Here is a 20397-nt window from a genome sequence, read left to right on the forward strand (position 1 = left end):
GTGGTGTTCCCCAGGGAACTGTCTTAGGACCATTATGCTTACATCTGTTGCTGAAGTTGTGGGAGTCCATAAAGGTGACGGCCATGGGATCCTCAGCGTGGAGCGTGCTCTGATCAGCATAACTGCGGTCCATGGCGTTCACCATATGGGTCATTTCCTGCCGAGTGTTCCCGATGGCGTCTTTGCGCTTCTTGGCCAGTTTCCTGAAGGATCGGACGAGCAGGTTAAAATACCACAAAAACACATTGCCATCGATTATTCATACACAACAGGAAAAACTAAAGGGAAAGAGATGAAAGAGAAAAGCTCATCTCCATGACAACAGACCATTGGTTTGGCTTTCACATACGGCCTTAAAAAAAAGTATTTTTCATCCAATAATAGGTGAAAACCTCACAAATACTCTATTATTAGGGTCAAGTATCATTCAGTACACTGTAGGAAACATATAGGGGGAAATCCAAAAGGAATCAAAATCATGCAGGAGTAACTTCTGCTTCGAGGGGGACAGGTAGATGCTTCATGCTAAGGTGAGAGGTTGCTGCATGTCATCCCCAGTCTGGGCTCTGACATACACATTCTGAGAAATGGGGACTCCCTGATTGGTTGATGATCTATTGATCATTTCACCTGGACAGGAGTTGATTGGGTTAATACAGTATATTAGCAAGGTTAATATGCCAAATCGGTTGATATGCCAAATCGATTGTGTACGGACTTACTCATTGGCCCCTGACTGAGAAAAGCCGATTGAACGCCTACAAGACTGGGAGGTTTCCATTTCAAGGGCAATTACGAGTTTCACTACATTTGAATTGTAAAAAGGAGCACTGCGATGAAAACACAGACCCACTCTGTTCTATTCCTAGTTCCTTATTCCACTTTGTGAGCACCCTGAAGAAAGGTGTTGCAGTATAAATTGTCCTCTGATTGGAGTTTTCAGATTGCAGTTAGATGAAAGCACTGAGATGGGGTTTTAAGGAGCCACTCTAGTGAAATTGAAGGGAGGACTCTCTGTGCTAGAGAAGAGACAGATGGGACAGCAGGAGAAAGAGACCAAATACTATAATTTCATACTGTTCTAGTAAAATGACAATTACAGACAGAATATACTAATTTCTGCCCATCATAAATTGGAAGTGGATCGAAAATAGGCAAGCACAGCATGGGGTCAATTATATCAAGAGTCATGAGAAAATTATCCAGCTTCCATTTTGAGCCTTTTAATTGCCTTTGATAGAGGCAAACTGTAGGATACCTCACTTTCCCGTCGGGAAAAACTGATTTAACATTTGAGGTAATTATTGGTAACTTTCTGTTTTTCAATTATTCCAAACTTAACAGGATATAATTGTCAAAATGTCCCCCAGCGCTAACAAATTTGGTGTCCTAAAATCGCTTGAAGGAACTATCCGAAGCCAGCATAAGATGTTCACTGTGAAACTGATACAGTATCTTTCATTTTCATGGAGAGAAAAAAAATCATTAATAAAAACTGAAACAAATGTATCCTGTGTCGGGGGGAATCATCTCTGAAATGCTGAAAAGGCTCATTCACCTGAATTCACTTGAGGTTGGGTGTCACTTCTTGGCGTGAAATGAAAAATGATTGTGAGAAATACAAAAATGAGAGGAGTTGGAAGGTAAATGCAAGGCCCGTGTAGCTTAAACACACTCTCACAGAGGTGAGGGTAAAATGGCAAGCATGTCGAATGGTAGATCATGTGAGCGCATCGGCAGACTGATGCCGTCTTGTCAGGACAACAGATCGGGGAGTATCTCTCTCTCTCGTTGCAGCCCTTGTGGAAAGCACCGCAGTGTGGAGATGGCTGTCTACTGTCTACTGTACAGCAGGAGAAGAACCAACACCAACCCAAAGAGGAAACCCTCTGCCACCAACAATCAAATCAACCAATTGGAAAGGGCTTATGAGATATAGAAGACATACAACACAAGCAGTGTGCATGTGTAGAGGCACACAGATTACCCCATATATCCTTTCAATGGACAAAGGAGGTCCAGGAGATGAAGAAGATGAATGAAATACATGAGTTATTGACATACAACCACATGCACTCAGATTGAACACAGGACACAAAGTGCAGCATTCTTTTTTCAAATAACACCGCTTTTGGGTCATGACGACTTTGGTTTGGAGAGCGTTTCGAAAGCATGTTCGAGCTGGTCAATGGCAATGGGAATTGGATCTGAGCGATATGCGTTTTCACTTGAAAAAAGGATACTGCATCTTTAAAACACTACATAACTAACCAAGGACAAGTGCACTCATTGTATTTTTGGGTTTGTTTGTTTCTGTTTTGTTGTTGTTGTTTGTCTGTTTACTTACAGGTAATATGAGTAAGAATAGTAGCTCCTCCTGGTACGCAAATCAGAGACAGCAGGATAAAGAAATATTGGTGAATGCAAAGTGGGAATCAGTCGGATCAACAAAAGCAGAAAAAAAAGTACAAAACAACAACATTTTATCTCTATGAATTAACTTCCTTAATGTTGAATTTCATTTTTTTTTTTTTACATGCATTCCTTCAAATTGAGCTTCATGCAGTTTTATGTTCCAGTGTAATTGAAGATAGTGTGCAAGAAAATGATTTTCATTACAAACATGTTAATAGTTCATATTTTTGTTCTGGTTGAATTTTGGAATTTCGGGTGTAATCATTAATGTCATGCATTAAATACTGTCTCATTCACTTGGACAGTCAGACCATCTTAAGACTGACTGTTGGTGTTGTGGACTCATCATTAGATTTAGGCTACAGTGTTTACATATGAAAAGTAATGTCTTGATCAGCATAATGGATATACAGAGCTGCAAAACAAATTGCAGCAAACTAAAGAACAAGCTGCTTGCTACCTGGAAAACAAGCAATGTCATGGACCACCATTTTAAAGATGCAGTATCTTCTTTAAGTTTATTTCAATAAGGGAACCACATATTCATTATTTGTATTAGATCAATGAATTGTGTCTTGCCCATAAGTGTCGATCTTCCCAGCAACTAGTGTTTGTAATGTAATCATCAAATATCAATTCACAACTTCCCTTCACACATGGCATGACCATTCAAGAAAAACAACATGTAAACAAAAGAAGTATACAAATCTTGCCACAGCATTTACGTTTTGGCTTCAACCTTGATTGTTTCTGTGCAAAGCAATTACGAGATTACAATATCCACTTCATTAACTTCTATTGCTTTGAGTTCTACTCTACTGGTCACCTGATTTTGGAAGAAAATCAAGTCATTGCAACTAACAAGAGGAAGAGAGATTCAGACACACAGGCTCACTGGGTGTGAGAAAAAGACACCTTTCTTATTATATTTGACGGACTGAGAGGATGTCTAGCTGACAACTAAACCTGGTTGACTATAGCACCAACAGCAACCATCAACTACACTGAACAAAAATATAAACGAATCATGCAACAATTTCAAATATTTGACTGAGTTACAGTTCATGAAAGGAAATCAGCCAATTGATTGAAATGAATTTGGCCCTAATCTATGGATTTCTGTTAGCCACAGATACCTTAAACATTATTTTTTTAAGTAGGGGGGTGGATCAGAAAACCAGTCAGTATCTGGTGACCACCATTTGCCTCATGCAGCGTGACATCTCCTTCGTATAGAGTTGATCATGCTGTTGATTGTGGCCTGTGGAATGTTGCCCCACTCCTCTTCAATCGCTGTTCGAAGTCACTGGATATTGTCAGGAACTGGGACACGCTGTCGCACACGTCGATTCGGAGCATCCCAAACATGCTCGATGGGTGACATATCTGGTGAGTATGCAGGCCATGGAAAAACTGACATTTTCAACTTCCAGGAATTGTGTACAGATCCTCACGACATGCTGAAGGCACTATGTTCACAACGTTGACATTAGCAAACGGTTTGCCCACATGACGCCATACACGTGGTCTGCAACTGTGAGGCCGCTTGGGCGTACTGACAAATTCTCTAAAACAATGTTGGAGGCGGCTTCTGGCAACAGCTCTGGTGGACATTCCTGTAGTCAGTATGCCAATTGCACGCTCCCTCAATACTTGAGACATCTGTGGAATAATGTTGTGTGACAAAACTGCACATTTTATTAGTGGCCTTTTATTGTCCCCCAGCACAAGGTGCACCTGTGTAATATCAGGCTGTTTAATCAGCTTCTTGATATGCCGCACCTGTCAGGTGGATGGATTATCTTGGCAAAGGAGAAAAGCTCACTAACAGGGATGTAAATAAATTTGTGCACAACATTTGAGAGAAATAAGCTTTTTGTGTGTATGAAAACTTTCTGGAATTCATCTCATGAAACGAACACTTTACATGTTGCATTTTTATTTTTGTTCAGTGTACATTCAAGATATCCACAATAGGTTAAGCTAACTAGTTCCAAAACAAATGCATTTCTCTCTTTATATTGATTTTCACAGGCGTTCTCTTTACTTTGGGGACAAAGGGACATTAGTCATACTTCAGAATTCAATTACCATCAGTACTTTTAATCCATTCCAATGGGATTCGGAGCTTATGGCTCATTAGCACTCAATGTACCCCCATTGCTCTAAACACCAGTCCTTTTTAAGGCTGAAATTACAAACCAGGAAGCCATCCAAAAACTGAAAAGCAGGCGCTGCAATTAATGCCAATGACTTATATGAAAACTATCCAATGAAATGAACCCCTTCCCATCTCTCTGAAAAAGATTCTAAACCACAGGGAATAGATTAGCTAGATCTATTACAAAACATTGAACTACTATGCAACCACGACAATAGTACACCAACACTAAACCAACACAAACCAATTGTTTGTAATACTGAACAAAGACGTTTGTATATGCCAGACTTACTGTAGCATAATACAAAAGTCACTCTTGACCCAAAGGAGCAATGACAAAGTCCCTTTCTTTTAATATCAGAGAAAAGGAAACGTTGCTATTGTCACTCAACCCACGTCTGTCACTCACGACCAGGGAAAAAAAAAGACTCTGGTCGTGACCTTCTCCTCTTATCTCCACGAAGCAAGCCTGGACCGGCCTCACTAAATCTTAAACACCCAGTGAAGAAAATGGAGAAGAAAAAGAGTGAGGAGAGAAGGAAGGGAAAGGCGGAATAAATAAGGAAGCTAAAGAAATGACCTGTGGTGCAGGAGGGTGTGGCAGAATGAGATTTCTCTGAAGTTGAAAGGTTATAGAGGGGGGTGGCAGGGGAAATTAGGAGGGAGACAGCTGAAAATGAGCATAGGTCGTTAGGAACGAGGCCCTAATTGGCAGAACATCTAGAGAGACGCAGAGGCTGCTCTGCCAATTACGATTCATTTGGAAGGCTCACTCATCAGTAGTCACAGGCACTGCTTGACTGTCCAACACTTTAAACAAAGATACACTGTACACTCAGTGTACAAAACATTATGAACACCTGCTTGTTCCATGACAGACTGACCAGGTGAATCCAGGTGAAAGCTATGATGCCTTATTGATGTCACCTGTTAAATCCACTTCAAATCAGTGTAGCTGAAGGGGAGGAGACAGGTTAAATAAGGATTTTTAAGCCTTGAGACAATTAAGACATGGATTGTGTATGTGTGCCATTCAGAGGGTGAATGGGCGAGACATAAGATTTAAGTGCCTTTGAATGGGGTATGGTAGTAGGTGCCAGGTGCACCGGTTTGTGTCCAGAACTGCAAAGCTGCTGGGTTTTTCACGCTCAACAGTTTCTGTGTATATCAAGAATGGTCCACCACTCAAAGAACATCCAGTCAACTTGACACAACTGTGGGAAGCATTGGAGTCAACATGGACCAGCATCCCTGTGGAACGCTTTCGACACTTTGTAGAGTCCATGCCCCAACGAATTGAGGCTGTTCTGAGGGCAAATCGGGGGGCAAAACATGTTCTTAATGTTTTGTACACTCAGTGTATGAATGAGAGGAACACCTCTCATTCATCAACCTCATTTGCTTCTCCAGTACCCTCCGGATTATTGGCACTAATGTCATTCCAGTTCATTGTGATGTTCATGTGTTTGTTTAAGCTGGATGATTAGATACTGTGTAGGTCAACCTGAAAAAAAAAAATGAATTGAAAAATCCTTCATCAACGACCCATGAACTATATTGGTGTTATCATCTGTGTTAATTATGTGAGATATCAATATGTATATTCTTACATGGTAATTGACTTCTAAGATGAGAGTGAAAAACTGTCATTCTGTTAAATGTCCACACGATGGTGCCATATGTCATGGAAAGAGAGAGAGAGAGAGAGAGAGAGAGAGAGAGAGAGAGAGAGAGAGAGAGAGAGAGAGAGTGCAGGGTAATGGCTCCTCTACGCATATCATTCCTGCTAAACCTGTTCAGCATGTAGAGATGTGCTCCGACTGGGGATAGGCGCGTGTAATCGATATTTTCCCTTTAAAACAATCTCAATTTCTTTGGAGAATAATAGAACACGTGGGCTTTCCAAAGCATTCATCACAGGTGCTGGGGACAGTTCAGTTTGCCAGTGTTCATTACAAAACCTTTTCTGAAAAACTGAACGAAATCAATAGGAGGTTCACAAAGTAATTACAGCACGACATAATTTACTCTCTCAAGGCCCCAGATCCTTCCTGATCTCTGCACCCTGCCTCCTCCAACGTGACCCCAAGTGTGTGTGTGTGTGTGTGTGTGTGTGTGTGTGTGTGTGTGTGTGTGTGTGTGTGTGTGTGTGTGTGTGTGTGTGTGTGTGTACATATTTGTATCAACAAATAAAAACACACACCTGACTGACCAATTCTTCGTAGTAAAGCCTCCATGACTAAAAAGAGAAGTAGCATTTAGACAACAACAGAAGTTTGGGATTGTATATCAGCCCATAACCTTTCAAAATACGGTCTATTCCTCCATAACTTGTCTAAGTAGGAAAATACTAACACAAAAGTATAGTAAAAGCATGTTGAGTTTGGACTTAATCAATTCCACTAACAGTCAATACTAGATAGCACAGGAGTTCATATAGGCTCAACCCACTCTCTGCATCAGTGGCTGTCTATTGGTGATGACTGGGGGCTGTTAGTTTGCCAATTAATGACTTTAACACAGTTAGATGGTCAACACAGTCAAACACCACAGAATAAAGGCCGGGAAATGTAAAGAAATCTAGTGGAATAACCATGCAATAAACAGTGTTCTGAATTAGTTGAATGAAGCAGTGCCAGAATTACTGAGTGGGATGAGGAGGTAAAGCAGGTGACAAAATGATTGACCTTGAAGCTAGTAGAAACTGCGCACAGCTCAATATCGCTGTTACAGTAGGTATCCTGAATGCAACGCTCAACAAAAAGCTGGCCACCTTCTTGTAAATGACAGCATAAAAGCAGAAACCCTTGAACAAGTGCTAACGACCCACAGTAAATCACATCTGAATACTACCTATTCATTAGAAGACAGGCCTCAAATAAATATTCCACTTTGCAGCAAAGCTTGGGGGTGTTGTCTGTTCGCATTGTACTCCACTGGTATGCACTTGTGTGAGTACACATCCACTTCAAAACTCGTGGCTTTTCAGACCAGCCACTTCAGATATAAAATCTCAGAAGATGTTAAGAGAACCTGGGGAAATCTATATGCTCATAAATTCACTGTGCTGCTCTGAGAGACGGGCCTTATGGGTCCTCGTCTAAATCAGCTGCACGTACAGTACTCTGCCTGCTTCCCCTTGAAACTCAATCCAACTCCCTACCAAACCCTGGTAAAACAGTATTAGACATACAGTACTGTAAGTGTCTCCCCTCCTCTCATCCCTCCTTCCTCCTCCTCCTAGTGTACTGTAGGCTGACTGATAGTCATGACCCAGCCTTCACAGAAGTCATGGTTATGCTGATGGCATGGGATGGGGTAGAGGATGCGCTCATGGTGTCGCATAGAGCCAGTAACCCAGCGTTTCCTGTTTGACGACGGTGCTCCACTCACCTCTTCTTGACCAGGAGAATGGTTACCAGCACAAGCAGGATGAACACCAGCACCCCAGCACTGATGCCAGCGATCTTCACCACCCTGTCTGTCTGCTTAGCCGGGTCCGGGATCACCTCTGGTTCCTCTGTAGCTCCTAGGCAACAGATTAGAAACAAAGAGAAATGAACCAACAAAAAAAAGGGAGATTGTTGTAGTTTTGACCAGGAAACACATGACTTGAAAGGGCATGGTGCAAAAGTGAGTCTCTCCCAGCGGAACCATGCTTTCTTCAACCATAATGATCACTTTAGTTGACCAGATGGTGGTCCACTCCAACGCCACATGCATTCTGTTCCATCACACATGAAAACATACACTCCTAGATTTACTGTGGACGTCTTCCAGATTGAGCCATGTCACAGCAATGATTTGAGCACAAACACATTCAGAAAGACATCTAAAGACATAGCTACTCGTATTTCAATACACCGATATTCCCATTACCGTATAATATCTTTGTGCACTGGTTCTACACACACTAATATCATGATTAGGTTGGGTTTTCTACTAAATGCCTTCAGAATTGAATTTCTAATTATATTCCATACCCCCCATGGTCCCACGAGACTTTCCACGCATAAATTCATCTGCGGTCTTTCAATATTTTCTAAATGTTCAAAGCCATTAACTTCTGTAAAGCATTGGGTGTGGATCTTCATTATAAAACAAAGAATCAACTATGATATCTTAGTACCCAACGGGTTATTTGCTAAACTAACTACAAATAGGGACATACGCAAATACTGTCGAATGTGAACAGCTAAAAAAAAAACGATGTACCAAATAATAAAAGTGAAAACAATCTAAATATCTACACTGATATTGTTCCCTCTTTGATATATTGTAATATTTTGCTATTGATAAATTCAAACGCAATAATCCTCTTTCTAATGCAAAACACACCAAAAAAAACTAAGCCTAATACTTCCCTCTACTCTCTGGTCTCCCAGCACTTAGTAAAATGTGTTTCCTACAGTAGTGGTACACTGTAATACTATTGTACAATTTCAACAACATAATTATTCTCTTGACCTAAGTCCTATATCTCCTATAACCTTCAGGGTGAATATGATGTACAAAGGATATTTATATCCCTATACAACAATGAACCTAGTACATTCATTCATACAATAGCATAGCCCTTTTATGTCAACAGCTGAATAATAACCAACCGTTTCCTATCAGCGAAAGGAATGACAAATATGACAACTCCCATCTTACCCATCCTCAGATCAAACGGAAGGTGTTTACGGAGACTGATACAATGGGCTGCCTGGCACAGACTTGAAAACATGAGCAAAGCCCATCTTCAACCAGCACTCAAGCCATTATTCCTCAGGATCAATTCAATGGCCTAGTTCCTACCATGGGAGAGAATACCAACAAGCTGGCATCTGTGTCACTAGAGGGGCCACTCTTGTGTATTTCACTAACTCACCACCCTGAGGCAAGAGGACAACTAAAATCTTCCAAAAACAGACTACACCCCCCCCACCCCTTTTAAAAAGCTTTCAAGAGCACAGCAGGTTTTAAATAAGTGCTGATTTCTATGACCCTCAAATCCTTTTTTATATCAAGAAAGGGAAAATCAATGGTCAGTGTTTTTCAGAGAGCAGGTTGCCATAATCTTAACAAACAGAGCAAACGGACTATTTCAGTTGGAAAGACTGTGGTCTCACAGCTAGATATTTCCACTGAAAATTGTGCGTAGAACATAATCTGTGATCAGAGAGATCGCTAACAAGTTGTGGATGGATGAAACTACCCTAGAGAACATGTCCAACAGCCACTAAAACACATCTAGGAACCGAAAGCTGGATGTATGTAGCAGGAAGGAAGTGGTCTCTGGGGCTAAAACTAATCTCTGTCAGTGTAGGGGGGGGGGGCTTTAGGGGCATACCCTTTGGGACTGCCTGTTGTACTTGACAGTGAGCCCCCTACCTCACACACCCCTCTCCATGTGCCTCTGCAAATCTCTCCCTCTTGCTATCAGGTTGGAGGGAGACGGAACGTCTACAGAAAGTGTCCCAGAGGAGCAGGACAAACTGTCCTTGTCTCTCACGTTGTCACCCACTAACCATGCCGCCGGCTTTAACACTTCAACACTCCTACAGCTCCTCTCTCTCTGTTTGACAGCTCTTTCACCCTCACTTTAGCCATGCTATCGTACCCAGGAAAATTACTGTACAGAAACAATTTTCTGGTATTTAAGTCCGGTTCAAACGCATTTAGAAAAAAAATAATCTGCTAAATTAACTGAAGCAGAATAGTTTGGATCTGCTGAGAGTATTCCTAAACGTAGCCATACGGTGATAAACAAGGCTGGACATTACTAGGATAGAACAATGAGTCGTTCTGTCAAAGGTTGCTTATCATTCATTGCGGCAAATATTATGGAACAAAGGAATGAAAGAGTCAGTCACAGAAAAAATGTCACCTTTTCCCCAGTTGTTTTCTTCTTCCACATGGTAAAACAGCGGCATTAAATAATCTCATAGGCATACATAACACTAATCCACTCAATGCTTTACATGCAACAACCGGACTATGCCATCAAGAGCACTATAACAAATGTAATATGGAGCACAACAAGAAAACCAATAGATTTACTAGCAGAGGAGGTTTCACAATAGATGTTGACACCAGTTAAAAAGGTTATTTTATCAGGTCTGAAGCCCGGTATCAAATGTTTTAAGGTATTGCTTGAGACATAATCCCCATCTTGCCTCAAGAATACTTATGTTTCTGTTAGAGCTTATGAGATACATTCATGAAAAAAATACAGGAGGAAATTCAAATGGAATTGGATTACAACTATTTTGTAGATAAAATTCCCGGCTTAAAATGAACATCTATTTTCATTCCTGACGGTGGGCTACACGGCAGAGCCCTCAAATTCTGTCTGGATTAGTTTGACAACCTTCAGGCCAATGCGCTTCGGAGACATTTGTACGCGGAAAACAATTAATGACAACCGTTAAAAAATATAAAAAATTTAAAAACAAAGCTTTCATATCCAATTAAGTTAGGGCAATTAAGGTGGTTCTCAATTCAGAGAATGAGAGCACTTCTAGCATTTAATCTATCACAAATGGAAAGCGTGAGTGATTGAGTGTGACAGGCACAAGTGGCCAAAGCCTACACATACTCCAAGTGGATACTGCATGGACACACACATAGCTACTTGAAATTCTGAGCAGGACACAGTTCTGGGAAATGGACCGTTTATTGTTCAGACTAAACAACATTGTTAAGGGAGGATGTAACACTTACATCTGTTGTGCCTTACTCTCATATAGGCTTATTTCGTTATTATTACCGGATTCATAAATCAACAAGCTACGTTTGGTATTCTCCTTTTCCAGTCATGAAACCACCCCACCCCTAATTGAAGTGACACTGACAACACGGGCACACATAATTGTGACACTAATAAAAATCATCCACAGTTCAGTCACTTCATAAGAGTGTGTTGATGTGGCCAATGGATTCTCTCTACCAAAGCCATGATGAAAGATACTACACTATTTTTTCCTGTCCGATCTTTGAAATGAACAACAAGTCCAACCCCTGTTGTGTCAATGCATAGACAGCTGTTTACGGATTATAGATACAGCGATTTCCACGTCTGATAATCTAATAGCATTTGTGGGCTGATTTCTAAGCTTGGCCTTATAAATACACAGCACTTACTATATAAATCTACATCTTAACTGATTAGTAAGAACTGTATTACAGGGATACTTGTCCGAATCAATGTGAAAAACACACAAACACATAAATATGAGTCCAATTGATAAGCATAGAGATAAAGCTAAATTAATCTACGTTAATAATACACCATTGTGGGTGACAACACAATCACTGATGATGAGTTTCCACGTTGGAACTTGTCCTATTCTATCAGTGACGTAATGTAAGGCAAGCAAGCGTGTCATTCCTAGCAAGAACAGCGTCAGTGATGTCAACCTTCGCTGAAAGCTGATGTAGCTATACTGATTAGCATTACCTGCCACCTTAGGCTGATATCCGAGATCAGATGTTTTGATCAGGAGATGTTTTGCCAGTAGCAATATCATCATATAGCTCTCTACTGAAGAACATTAGGGTTTTGCTAGTTTCATACCTCCTAGTTTTCATACCTCCTAGTGGAATTCAAGTTGCTGCTGGGGTACATTCATCTTTTTTACACTTTAGTCATTTAGCAGATGCTCTTATCCAGAGCGACTTACAGTTAGTGCATTCATGTTAAGATAGCTAGGTGCTCCGCATGCAAGTACCATGGTCTTGTAGTGGATGCGAGCTTCGACTGGAAGCCAGTGGAGTGTGCGGAGGAGCGGGATGAAATGAGAGAACTTGGGAAGGTTGAAAACCAGGCGGGCTGCTGGATAAGTTGCAGGGGTTTGATGGCACAAGCGGGGAGCCCAGCCAACAGCGAGTTGCAGTAGTCCAGATGGGAGAGGACAAGTGCCTGATTAGGACCTGCACAGCTTCCTCTGTGAGGTAGTGTCATACTCTACGGATGCTTTGATGTTTGCAGAGAACGACAGGTTGTTGTCCAGGGTCACGCCAAGATTCTTTGCACTCTGGGAGGGCAACACTGTGGAGTTGTCAACCGTGATGGAGAGGTCTTTGAGCGGGCAGAAAGAGCAGTTCCGTCTTGTCGAGGTTGAGCTTGAGGTGGTGGGCCGACATCCAAGTTGAGATATCTGCCAGGCACACAGAGATGAAGGGGGAAGGAGAAAAGTAGTTGAGTGTCATCCGCATAGCAATGATAGAAGAGACCACATGAGGATATGGCAGAGCCGAGGGACTTGGTATATAGAGAGAAGAGCAGATGGCCTAGAATTGAGCCCTGGGGGACACCAGTAGTGAGAGTATGTGGTGCAGACACAGATCTTCTCCACGTCCCTGGTAGGAGCGGCCTGCCAGGTAGGATGCAATCCAAGAGTGTGAATAGCCTGAAACGCCCAGCCCTGAGAGGGTGGAGAGGAGGATCTGATGGTTCATGGTGTCGAAGGCAGCGGATAGATCTAGGAGGATGAGAACAGAGGAGAGAGAGTCAGCTTTGGCGGTGCGGAGAGCCTCCGTGAAACAGTGAAGAGCAGTCTTGGTTGAGTGACCCGTCTTGATGCCTCACTGGTTAGGGTCAAGAAGATTGTTCTGAGAGATAACGAGAAAGATGATCAGCGACAGCACGCTCAAGTGGTTTGGAAAGAACAGCAAGAAGGGATACAGGTCTATAGTTTTTGACGTCAGATGAGTCGAGTGCTGGTTTCTTGAGGAGGGGAGCAACTCGGGCCATTTTGAAGTCAGAGCAGACACAGCCAGTGTTCAGGGATGAGTTGATGAGGGAAGTGAGGAATGGGAGAAGGTCTCCAGAGATGGTCTGGAGAAGGTGGGAGGGGATGGGGTTGAGCGGGCAGGTTGTCGTGCGGCCAGACCTCCCTAGTCACAGAATGTCATCTGGAGAGAGAGGGGAAAAAGAGGTCAAGGCGTAGGGTACTTCTGTGTGATTGAGACCAGTCAATAGGCTGAGTGAATGAGTAGCGGATGTCGTCACCCTTTTTTTCAAAGTGGTTGACAAAGTCGTCCGCAGAGAGGGAGGAGTGAGGGGGGATGGAGGATTATGGAGGCAGGAGACGGTGGAAAATTGTTTCCTAGGGTTAGAGGCAGAAGCTTGAAATTTAGAGTGGTAGAAAGTGGCTTTAGCAGTGGATACAGAGGAAGAGAAGGTAGAGAGGAGGGAAAGGATGATAAGTCCTCCGGAAGTTTCGTTTTCCTCCTTTTTTTTGCTCAGCTGCCCGCAGCCCTGTTCTGTAAGCTCGCAATGAGTCACTCCGCCATGGAGCAGGAGGGGAGGGCCAAGCCGGCCGGGAGGAAAGGGGACAGTGCGAGTCATAGGATGCAGAAAGGGAGGAGAGTAGGGTCGAAGAGGCAGAATCAGGAGACAGGAGGGAAACGGATTTAGCAGAAGGGAGAGATGATAGGATAGAAGAGGAGAAAGTAGTGGGAGAGAGAGAGAAGTAGGGTGGAACTCAATTACCTGTCGACTTGATGGGACTATTGCTTCTATGTCGCCTAGCCTAGTGCCTTTTGAATGCGATGCTGAAGCTAAACTGACTGGCCCTTTAATTGTAGTAAGAGACATAGTCATAAGTACTTGAAATACCTGGCCAGTTAATTCCAATGCATATTCAGCATAAATGTTGTCCATAATCTATAATGCAGGTCATTTCAATAGTGCAAAGCCAGAGGACAGAGTCCATAAATCGGCAAACTATTTCCATTCGATTTACATCACGGATGAGCTGGCACTGTATGAATTGTAACAATTTAATGACCCCTCCCTCTTAATCACCAAAAACCAACAGCATGGCTTTATGGTAAAAACCAGTGAGCTTTCGCTCTATCTGTGAAATCCCAAGGGTTGGCACTGCTAGCCCCCTGTTCCCACAGAAACAAGCTGTTCACCAGAGAAGGTGCTTTATAAGCGCGAATGTTACAAATAAATAAGCTTTCCTTAATTCTGCCTCAATCCAGATCCTCGCTGCACGACAATTCTCTTGGAAGAGCGACAGAAAATAAAGTGGCACGCGCATTATCACGTAACAGTTCTTTGTCAGAGCACGAGAGAGGGCATTCATTGGCTACTGGGAAAAGTGAAATCCAACTGTACTGTACAGTCAATGCATTAATATTGGGCAAGAAGGACTTTTGTTGTTGTACAAATAAGAAAAATGGAAGTCTTACCTTTTGTTGCAAGTCTCAGACATTGTGTTTTGGTTTCCTGTGGGAAATAAACAAACAAAACAAATAAAATACAATACAACATAAGGATTTTAATTCATTCAAAAGGGTGGGGTGGCAAACAATGCTCCTCGACGTAAAACTCAGTTTTAAGACAGACTTAAAACCCCAATAACCCAATGAGGTAACATTAGAGAATCCTATTGGCTGATAGAGCGTGGTGTATATTCACTTTCTCCACACTGCTGACGGCCTGGAAGTAGATGTTATAGTTCTTCCTGGGCGCGAGCGGAGGGTTCCAGAAGCCGTGGTATGTCTTGTTGTCGCCCACCGTGAACGGAGAAGGCTCCGGAAGGTTCCCAGGCGGGAGTTCTGCCGCAAAGTAATACGGCGAACCGCCACTGGAGGCGTGGAAGGAGACTGGGACCTGGTAGCAGTCCACGGAGCTGGCCTCCCTGCGTGTGCGATGAGGATTCAGCTCCTCCACTACGATCTGATAAGCACTGCGGAGAGGAACAGGACATCACAGGCAATCAGTCCCCACAAAACAACACAGGCAAACAAAGTCAGCTAGCCAAACAAAAGCAGGCTAATCTTAAAGCAATCTCTCACTTCACAGAGCACAGAGAGGGCATGCCAAATGAGTTGAACTCCTGGAATTAGCCCTGGCTTGGTAACATCGTAGGCCGCAGGCCATGATATCTCTACCTGAGTCCATTTATCTGCACATAGCCTTTAGCTAATAACAATCCATTCTCTCAGACTGGGAGGCTGTAGACTAAAGAGAAAGGGTTCATGAAACTCCAGTGGGAGTAAACAGGTCGTGTCTCTCATTAGTATTTCAAAGTCACACCGCTGTGCTTCGTCTCTCCCCCTAAGGGTCTTAACGTGGCAAGACACGCACTAACCACAGTGCCAGGGCAACGTATAAACACAGCGCAGAGCGAGGAGAGGAGGAGCCCCCTCACACACCCATGGAGCTGTAAACCTAGCAGAACCTCCTTCCTTCCACCCTTGGTAATGACTGCCCGAGGGTGCGTCTCTCTCTCCCCCCATCCGCCCTTCCCTCACCATTAGCGCCCAGCGGCATGACAGCCTTCGCCACCTCCCTGACCTTCCATAGCTCCTATTTTAGCTCAAAGCGCCGCAGATCTAAAATGCAAGTGACACTCCATAATGCCGGGCGCAGATGGACACAAAATCTGCCCCTTTCCACCGAAATAGAGTGAGTGCTCTGGCTCGTTTCCTCTTCCTTGTATTGCTTGTCAAACTGTTACAAATTACCTGAGCAGATGGCCTGAGGCTCATTATAGCTCAATCCCTAATACACACCTTAACCAACCCTCTCTAAATTACTGCTGCACAGAGTTGCTGCGTGATTAGCCAATCAGCTTTCATCAGAGCTTGGCCAGTTTTACGGTGCACATCCAAAACTGGTCAAATTAAACTATCCTTTTGATAATGCACTCAGGCCACAATCTGTCCAATTCCGAACCACTGTCCATTTTAAAAACACACGTCTTTGTTTCGTTGGTACTCCTAAATCCTTTAAAGGCCCATGCCTTTACTACGTCATCCGTTTCGTGTGACATGTTACGTCCTGAAAAATGCTATGTTTTATATCATTTTTTTGGCTTTTCGTATGATATGTTACGAATCCGTTTCGTACAATATGTTACGAATTTGTTCCGCTTAAGATCCTGGAATGTATCTTTAATTGTTACACAGAAATGATTTGATATTGAGATAAAAACGGCTGCATTGGACCTTTAAGATGGTAAAAACAGAACATAATCCTAGTGGCAGTGTATTTCCCAATCCTAATACCCACCCTCCATTGCATATTTGGTATGTGATTATGCGATTAATCTTTATGATATTTGTAACAATACTCAACACAACATCTGTATCCCAGACAAAAAAAACAGCCACATTTAGAGGGGGTGTGACATATTAGCAACAACTGCCACATCTACTGAGTGAGTGCCTGTGAGGAAGAAATGTGGTCAGCTGGTTTTGTATTCAGGGCTGTTGTCCTTCCCCTCCCCATCTGCGGCCCCTCCAATTTCACAATCGAAGCCCAGGCCTGGCCGCATAATAGCTGATTTACTGAATCTAAGAGCAAAGAGTTATCTTCAAATTCCCTTTATGACAAGTACCTTCAAACTCCATATCCCTGCCGATTGTGATAGGGGAGGGGAAATGAAAAGGCACAGGCCAACAATGGCCAAATCAAATAGAGATCGGGCAGGGCCATGGACCTGAATATCTAAATTCCCTGCAGAGTCTCTGCAAACGTTACCCAGCACTGCTCTCTCTATTTGTGGGCTGTGCTGCATTTAAGGGACAGGGAGGGACAGGGAACAACACGACACAAAACGTCCTGACAGAGAGGTCAGGCAAACGGATGGAGGAGCTTCATTAAAAGGATTGGATGGAACCTTTGGACTAGAACAAAGCCAGGCATTAGTTCTCCTACCTGATAGGGGCACCTTTGGCCTGAGCTGGCTTCAGTAGGACCGTGATGGTGGTGGCCGTCTCATTCAGAAATGCCTCGGATCCATCATACTCCTCCAGAGTTGGGGCTATGGGGGGGGGGGAAGACAAGAATGAAATGCAAAATCACAGATGGGAGGAAAAATGCAAAGAGTGGGGGTAATTGACGTCAATGGGGTGTACTATGTTGAAGTCTTGGGAAAAGCATGCTCCATCAAGACACATTATGTTTCATTTTGAACTTGGCTGAACTTTATTATAGTACTGCAATGTGCATTGTAAACAGCCCCTCTCCTGCTTGGAACATGTTTTCTAATGCATTTCTGAGAATTGCAACCCTAACAGTTTAGCCAAAAAGCAGGAAATGATGTTTCCTGTGTGATTACAACTAAATTGTGTACATTACATCTCTTAAAGATTGAACTAGGTGTTTAGTGCAAAAAGCACAAGGCCTCTCTTATTTAAGAAAGGCTACTGGCCTTATTTGCCAATATATCAAGAAGCTTTTAGCTTCCATTCACCTGCTTAATTTGATTGCTTTAAATGCTGGCTGTGGTTCGCATTATTATCTAATGAGGTCCTAGGCTGTCACTTCAACAGATTTCAAATACATCCCTGTCTAGTGCACGTTGAGTGCTGCCAAGATTAGAGTTGGGAAAATAGTGTGCTGAAGAAAATGACTCAGGTATGGAGAATGACAACAGGTATGGAGAATCCATATACTCCATTACGCAACCGAGGCTGATACAGTAACCATTACTGACAGATATCTCAGCGCTGTGCTTAGTATTATGGGAGAAATTGCTCTGAAAATCAAAACCCATAACCCAACCACATTATGCATTAAAATGCACGATGTTCACCCCATTTTGGTTACTTTGCTTCCTAGATGCTACTTGCAGCAGAAGTGCTACCAGACCCTTTTTAACGTAACAACAACAGGCAGGAGTGTCTTACGATAACAATTACATTATGCACCAATTTAACACAACTATGATAGCTACTTATTATATACAATAAACAATATTTCCTCTGGTACCACTCCTTGTAGTCTAGCAGCTGCAACACCCCTGCCATTGCATATGTAATCTACCATACTAGGGAGGATCCTCTTGGCCAGGTTTCCCTTGTAAAAGAGGTCTTCTGACCTCAATGGGACTTCCTGGATAAATAAAGGTTAAAGGTCCAATGCAGCGGTCTCAATATGAAATCATTTTTGGGTAACAATTAAGTGAACCTTACTGTGATTATTTTTGACCATTTGGATTGAAAACAGACAAAAATAGCTTCTTAGCAAAGAACAATTTGTCAAGCAAGAATTTTGCTAGGACTGTCTGAGTGGGGAGGGGAGAACTGAAAACTAGCAGTTATTGGCAGAGAGGTTTGGAACTCTCTTATTAGTCTATTAACTCGTTTACCACCAGGCCACCAGGCAGGCCAAAACTCCATCCTACCAAAACAGGCAGACATTTCAGGGGGTATTTTCAAACAGTTCTTACACTAAATGGGCATTATCATCATTTTCAAAATTTCACAGTATTATTCCAACCTCAGTGTGGAAATATATACTGAGTGTACAAAACATTAAGAACCATGACATAGACTGACCAGGTGAATCCAGGTGAAAGCTATGACACCTTATTGATGTCACCACTTCAAATCAGTGTAGATGAAGGGGGGAAGACATGTTAAAGAAGGATTTTTAAGCCTTGAGATAATTGAGACAGAGGGCGAATGGGCAAGACAAAAGATTTAAGTGCCATTGAACAGGGTATGGTAGTAGGTGCCAGGCTCACCAGTTTGTGCCAAGAACAGCAACGCTGCTGGTTTTTCATGCTTAATTGTTTCTGTAACTGTAACTGTGTGTATCAAGAATGGTCCACCACCGAAAGGACATCCAGTCAACTTGACACAACTGTGGAGCCAACTTGACACAACTGTGGGAAGCATTGGAGTCAACATGGGCCAGCATCCCTGTGGAACGCATTCGACACCTTGCAGAGTCCATGACCCCGACGAATTGAGGCTGTTCCGAGGGAAAAAGGGCAGGGGGGAATAATTGTACCAGAGATGTTGGTGGTGATGTTGAGTGTGGTTGGGGGCCCGAAGCCCTTGACGGTGCTGGCTCGTATGATGAACTGGTAGGTGGTGCCAGGGTGGAGCTGGTTGAAGACGTGGTGAGAAGTGTTCCAGGGCAGAGACACGATCAGAGGAGGCCGCAGTAACGGCACCGAGGGGTCAAAGGACCGAATACCACTGTAGCTGATCTGTCAGGGGAGGGAGAGGTGAGGGAAATACAATATTTACCTAATGAGCTGTCAAGAAGTGTTCAAGCAAATGGTAATGAGTTTTCTATTACATTTTGCTGTGATGGAAACTTTTTTATCCGTCTTACTGGAATGTAACTGGAATGCATATACATAGCAAAGTACAGAGCAAAGTTTTAAAAAATGAATTGTGTTTACAACATGCATACTAAGACTTGTGGTGCATATGAACACATACGGAGACAATCTCATAAACCTGAACTAAAATGTGTGATAAAGAATTTGAGCATGTGACTTCCCATGTCATTATGTAGTAAGTGTCATGTGACTTCCCATGTCATTATGTAGTGTCATGTTACATTCCCATGTCATTATGTAGTAAGTGTCATGTGACTTCCCATGTCATTATGTAGTAAGTGTCATGTGACTTCCCATGTCATTATGTAGTGTCATGTTACATTCCCATGTCATTATGTAGTAAGTGTCGTGTGGCTTCCCATGTCATTATGTAGTAAGTGTCATGTGGCTTCCCATGTCATTATGTAGTAAGTGTCATGTGGCTTCCCATGTCATTATGTAGTAAGTGTCATGTTACATTCCCATGGATTATGTGGGCCAGTGTTCTCATAATCTCACAGCGTGATGACATTTGAGAATGAGGAAATGTTTCTTCCATACACCCTATTGCACACAAGCTATGAATCACTGTAGGTTGTTGTTTTTACCTTAAAGAATACAATACAGATAATTATGGATCAGAACACCTTCTTTTCATACTGTATCTAAGCAGTACTCAAAAAGGTATTTTTCAACAGTAACATATAATGAGTTCCCCTTCGAACCCATAGTCCACTGATTGAGTTACAGTATTTG

At 42.7% G+C, this 20397-nt stretch overlaps 1 protein-coding gene across 18 annotated transcripts in view; it reads right to left on the bottom strand.

Moving 5' to 3' along the window:
- Positions 1–20397, bottom strand: part of ptprk (protein tyrosine phosphatase receptor type K) — a 156410-nt gene that overhangs the window by 12554 nt on the left and 123459 nt on the right. For 7 of the 18 annotated variants that reach the window (XM_014205061.2, XM_045720787.1, XM_014205060.2 and 4 more), the window contains exons 11-16: positions 19323–19524; positions 17241–17346; positions 14994–15264; positions 14765–14801; positions 7970–8105; positions 43–203 (exon numbers count right to left, since the gene is read on the bottom strand). In XM_014205061.2, the coding sequence (XP_014060536.2) occupies positions 43–203; positions 7970–8105; positions 14765–14801; positions 14994–15264; positions 17241–17346; positions 19323–19524 (913 nt within the window). Of the gene's footprint in view, positions 1–42; positions 204–2347; positions 2378–6779; positions 6816–7969; positions 8106–14764; positions 14802–14993; positions 15265–17240; positions 17347–19322; positions 19525–20397 lie in introns of all 18 variants that reach the window. The other 11 variants (XM_045720782.1, XM_045720781.1, XM_014205051.2 and 8 more) reach the window with 3 other exon arrangements.

This window comes from Salmo salar, chromosome ssa06 (assembly GCF_905237065.1).
Source record: "Salmo salar chromosome ssa06, Ssal_v3.1, whole genome shotgun sequence".
NCBI classification, from domain to species: Eukaryota; Metazoa; Chordata; class Actinopteri; order Salmoniformes; family Salmonidae; genus Salmo; species Salmo salar.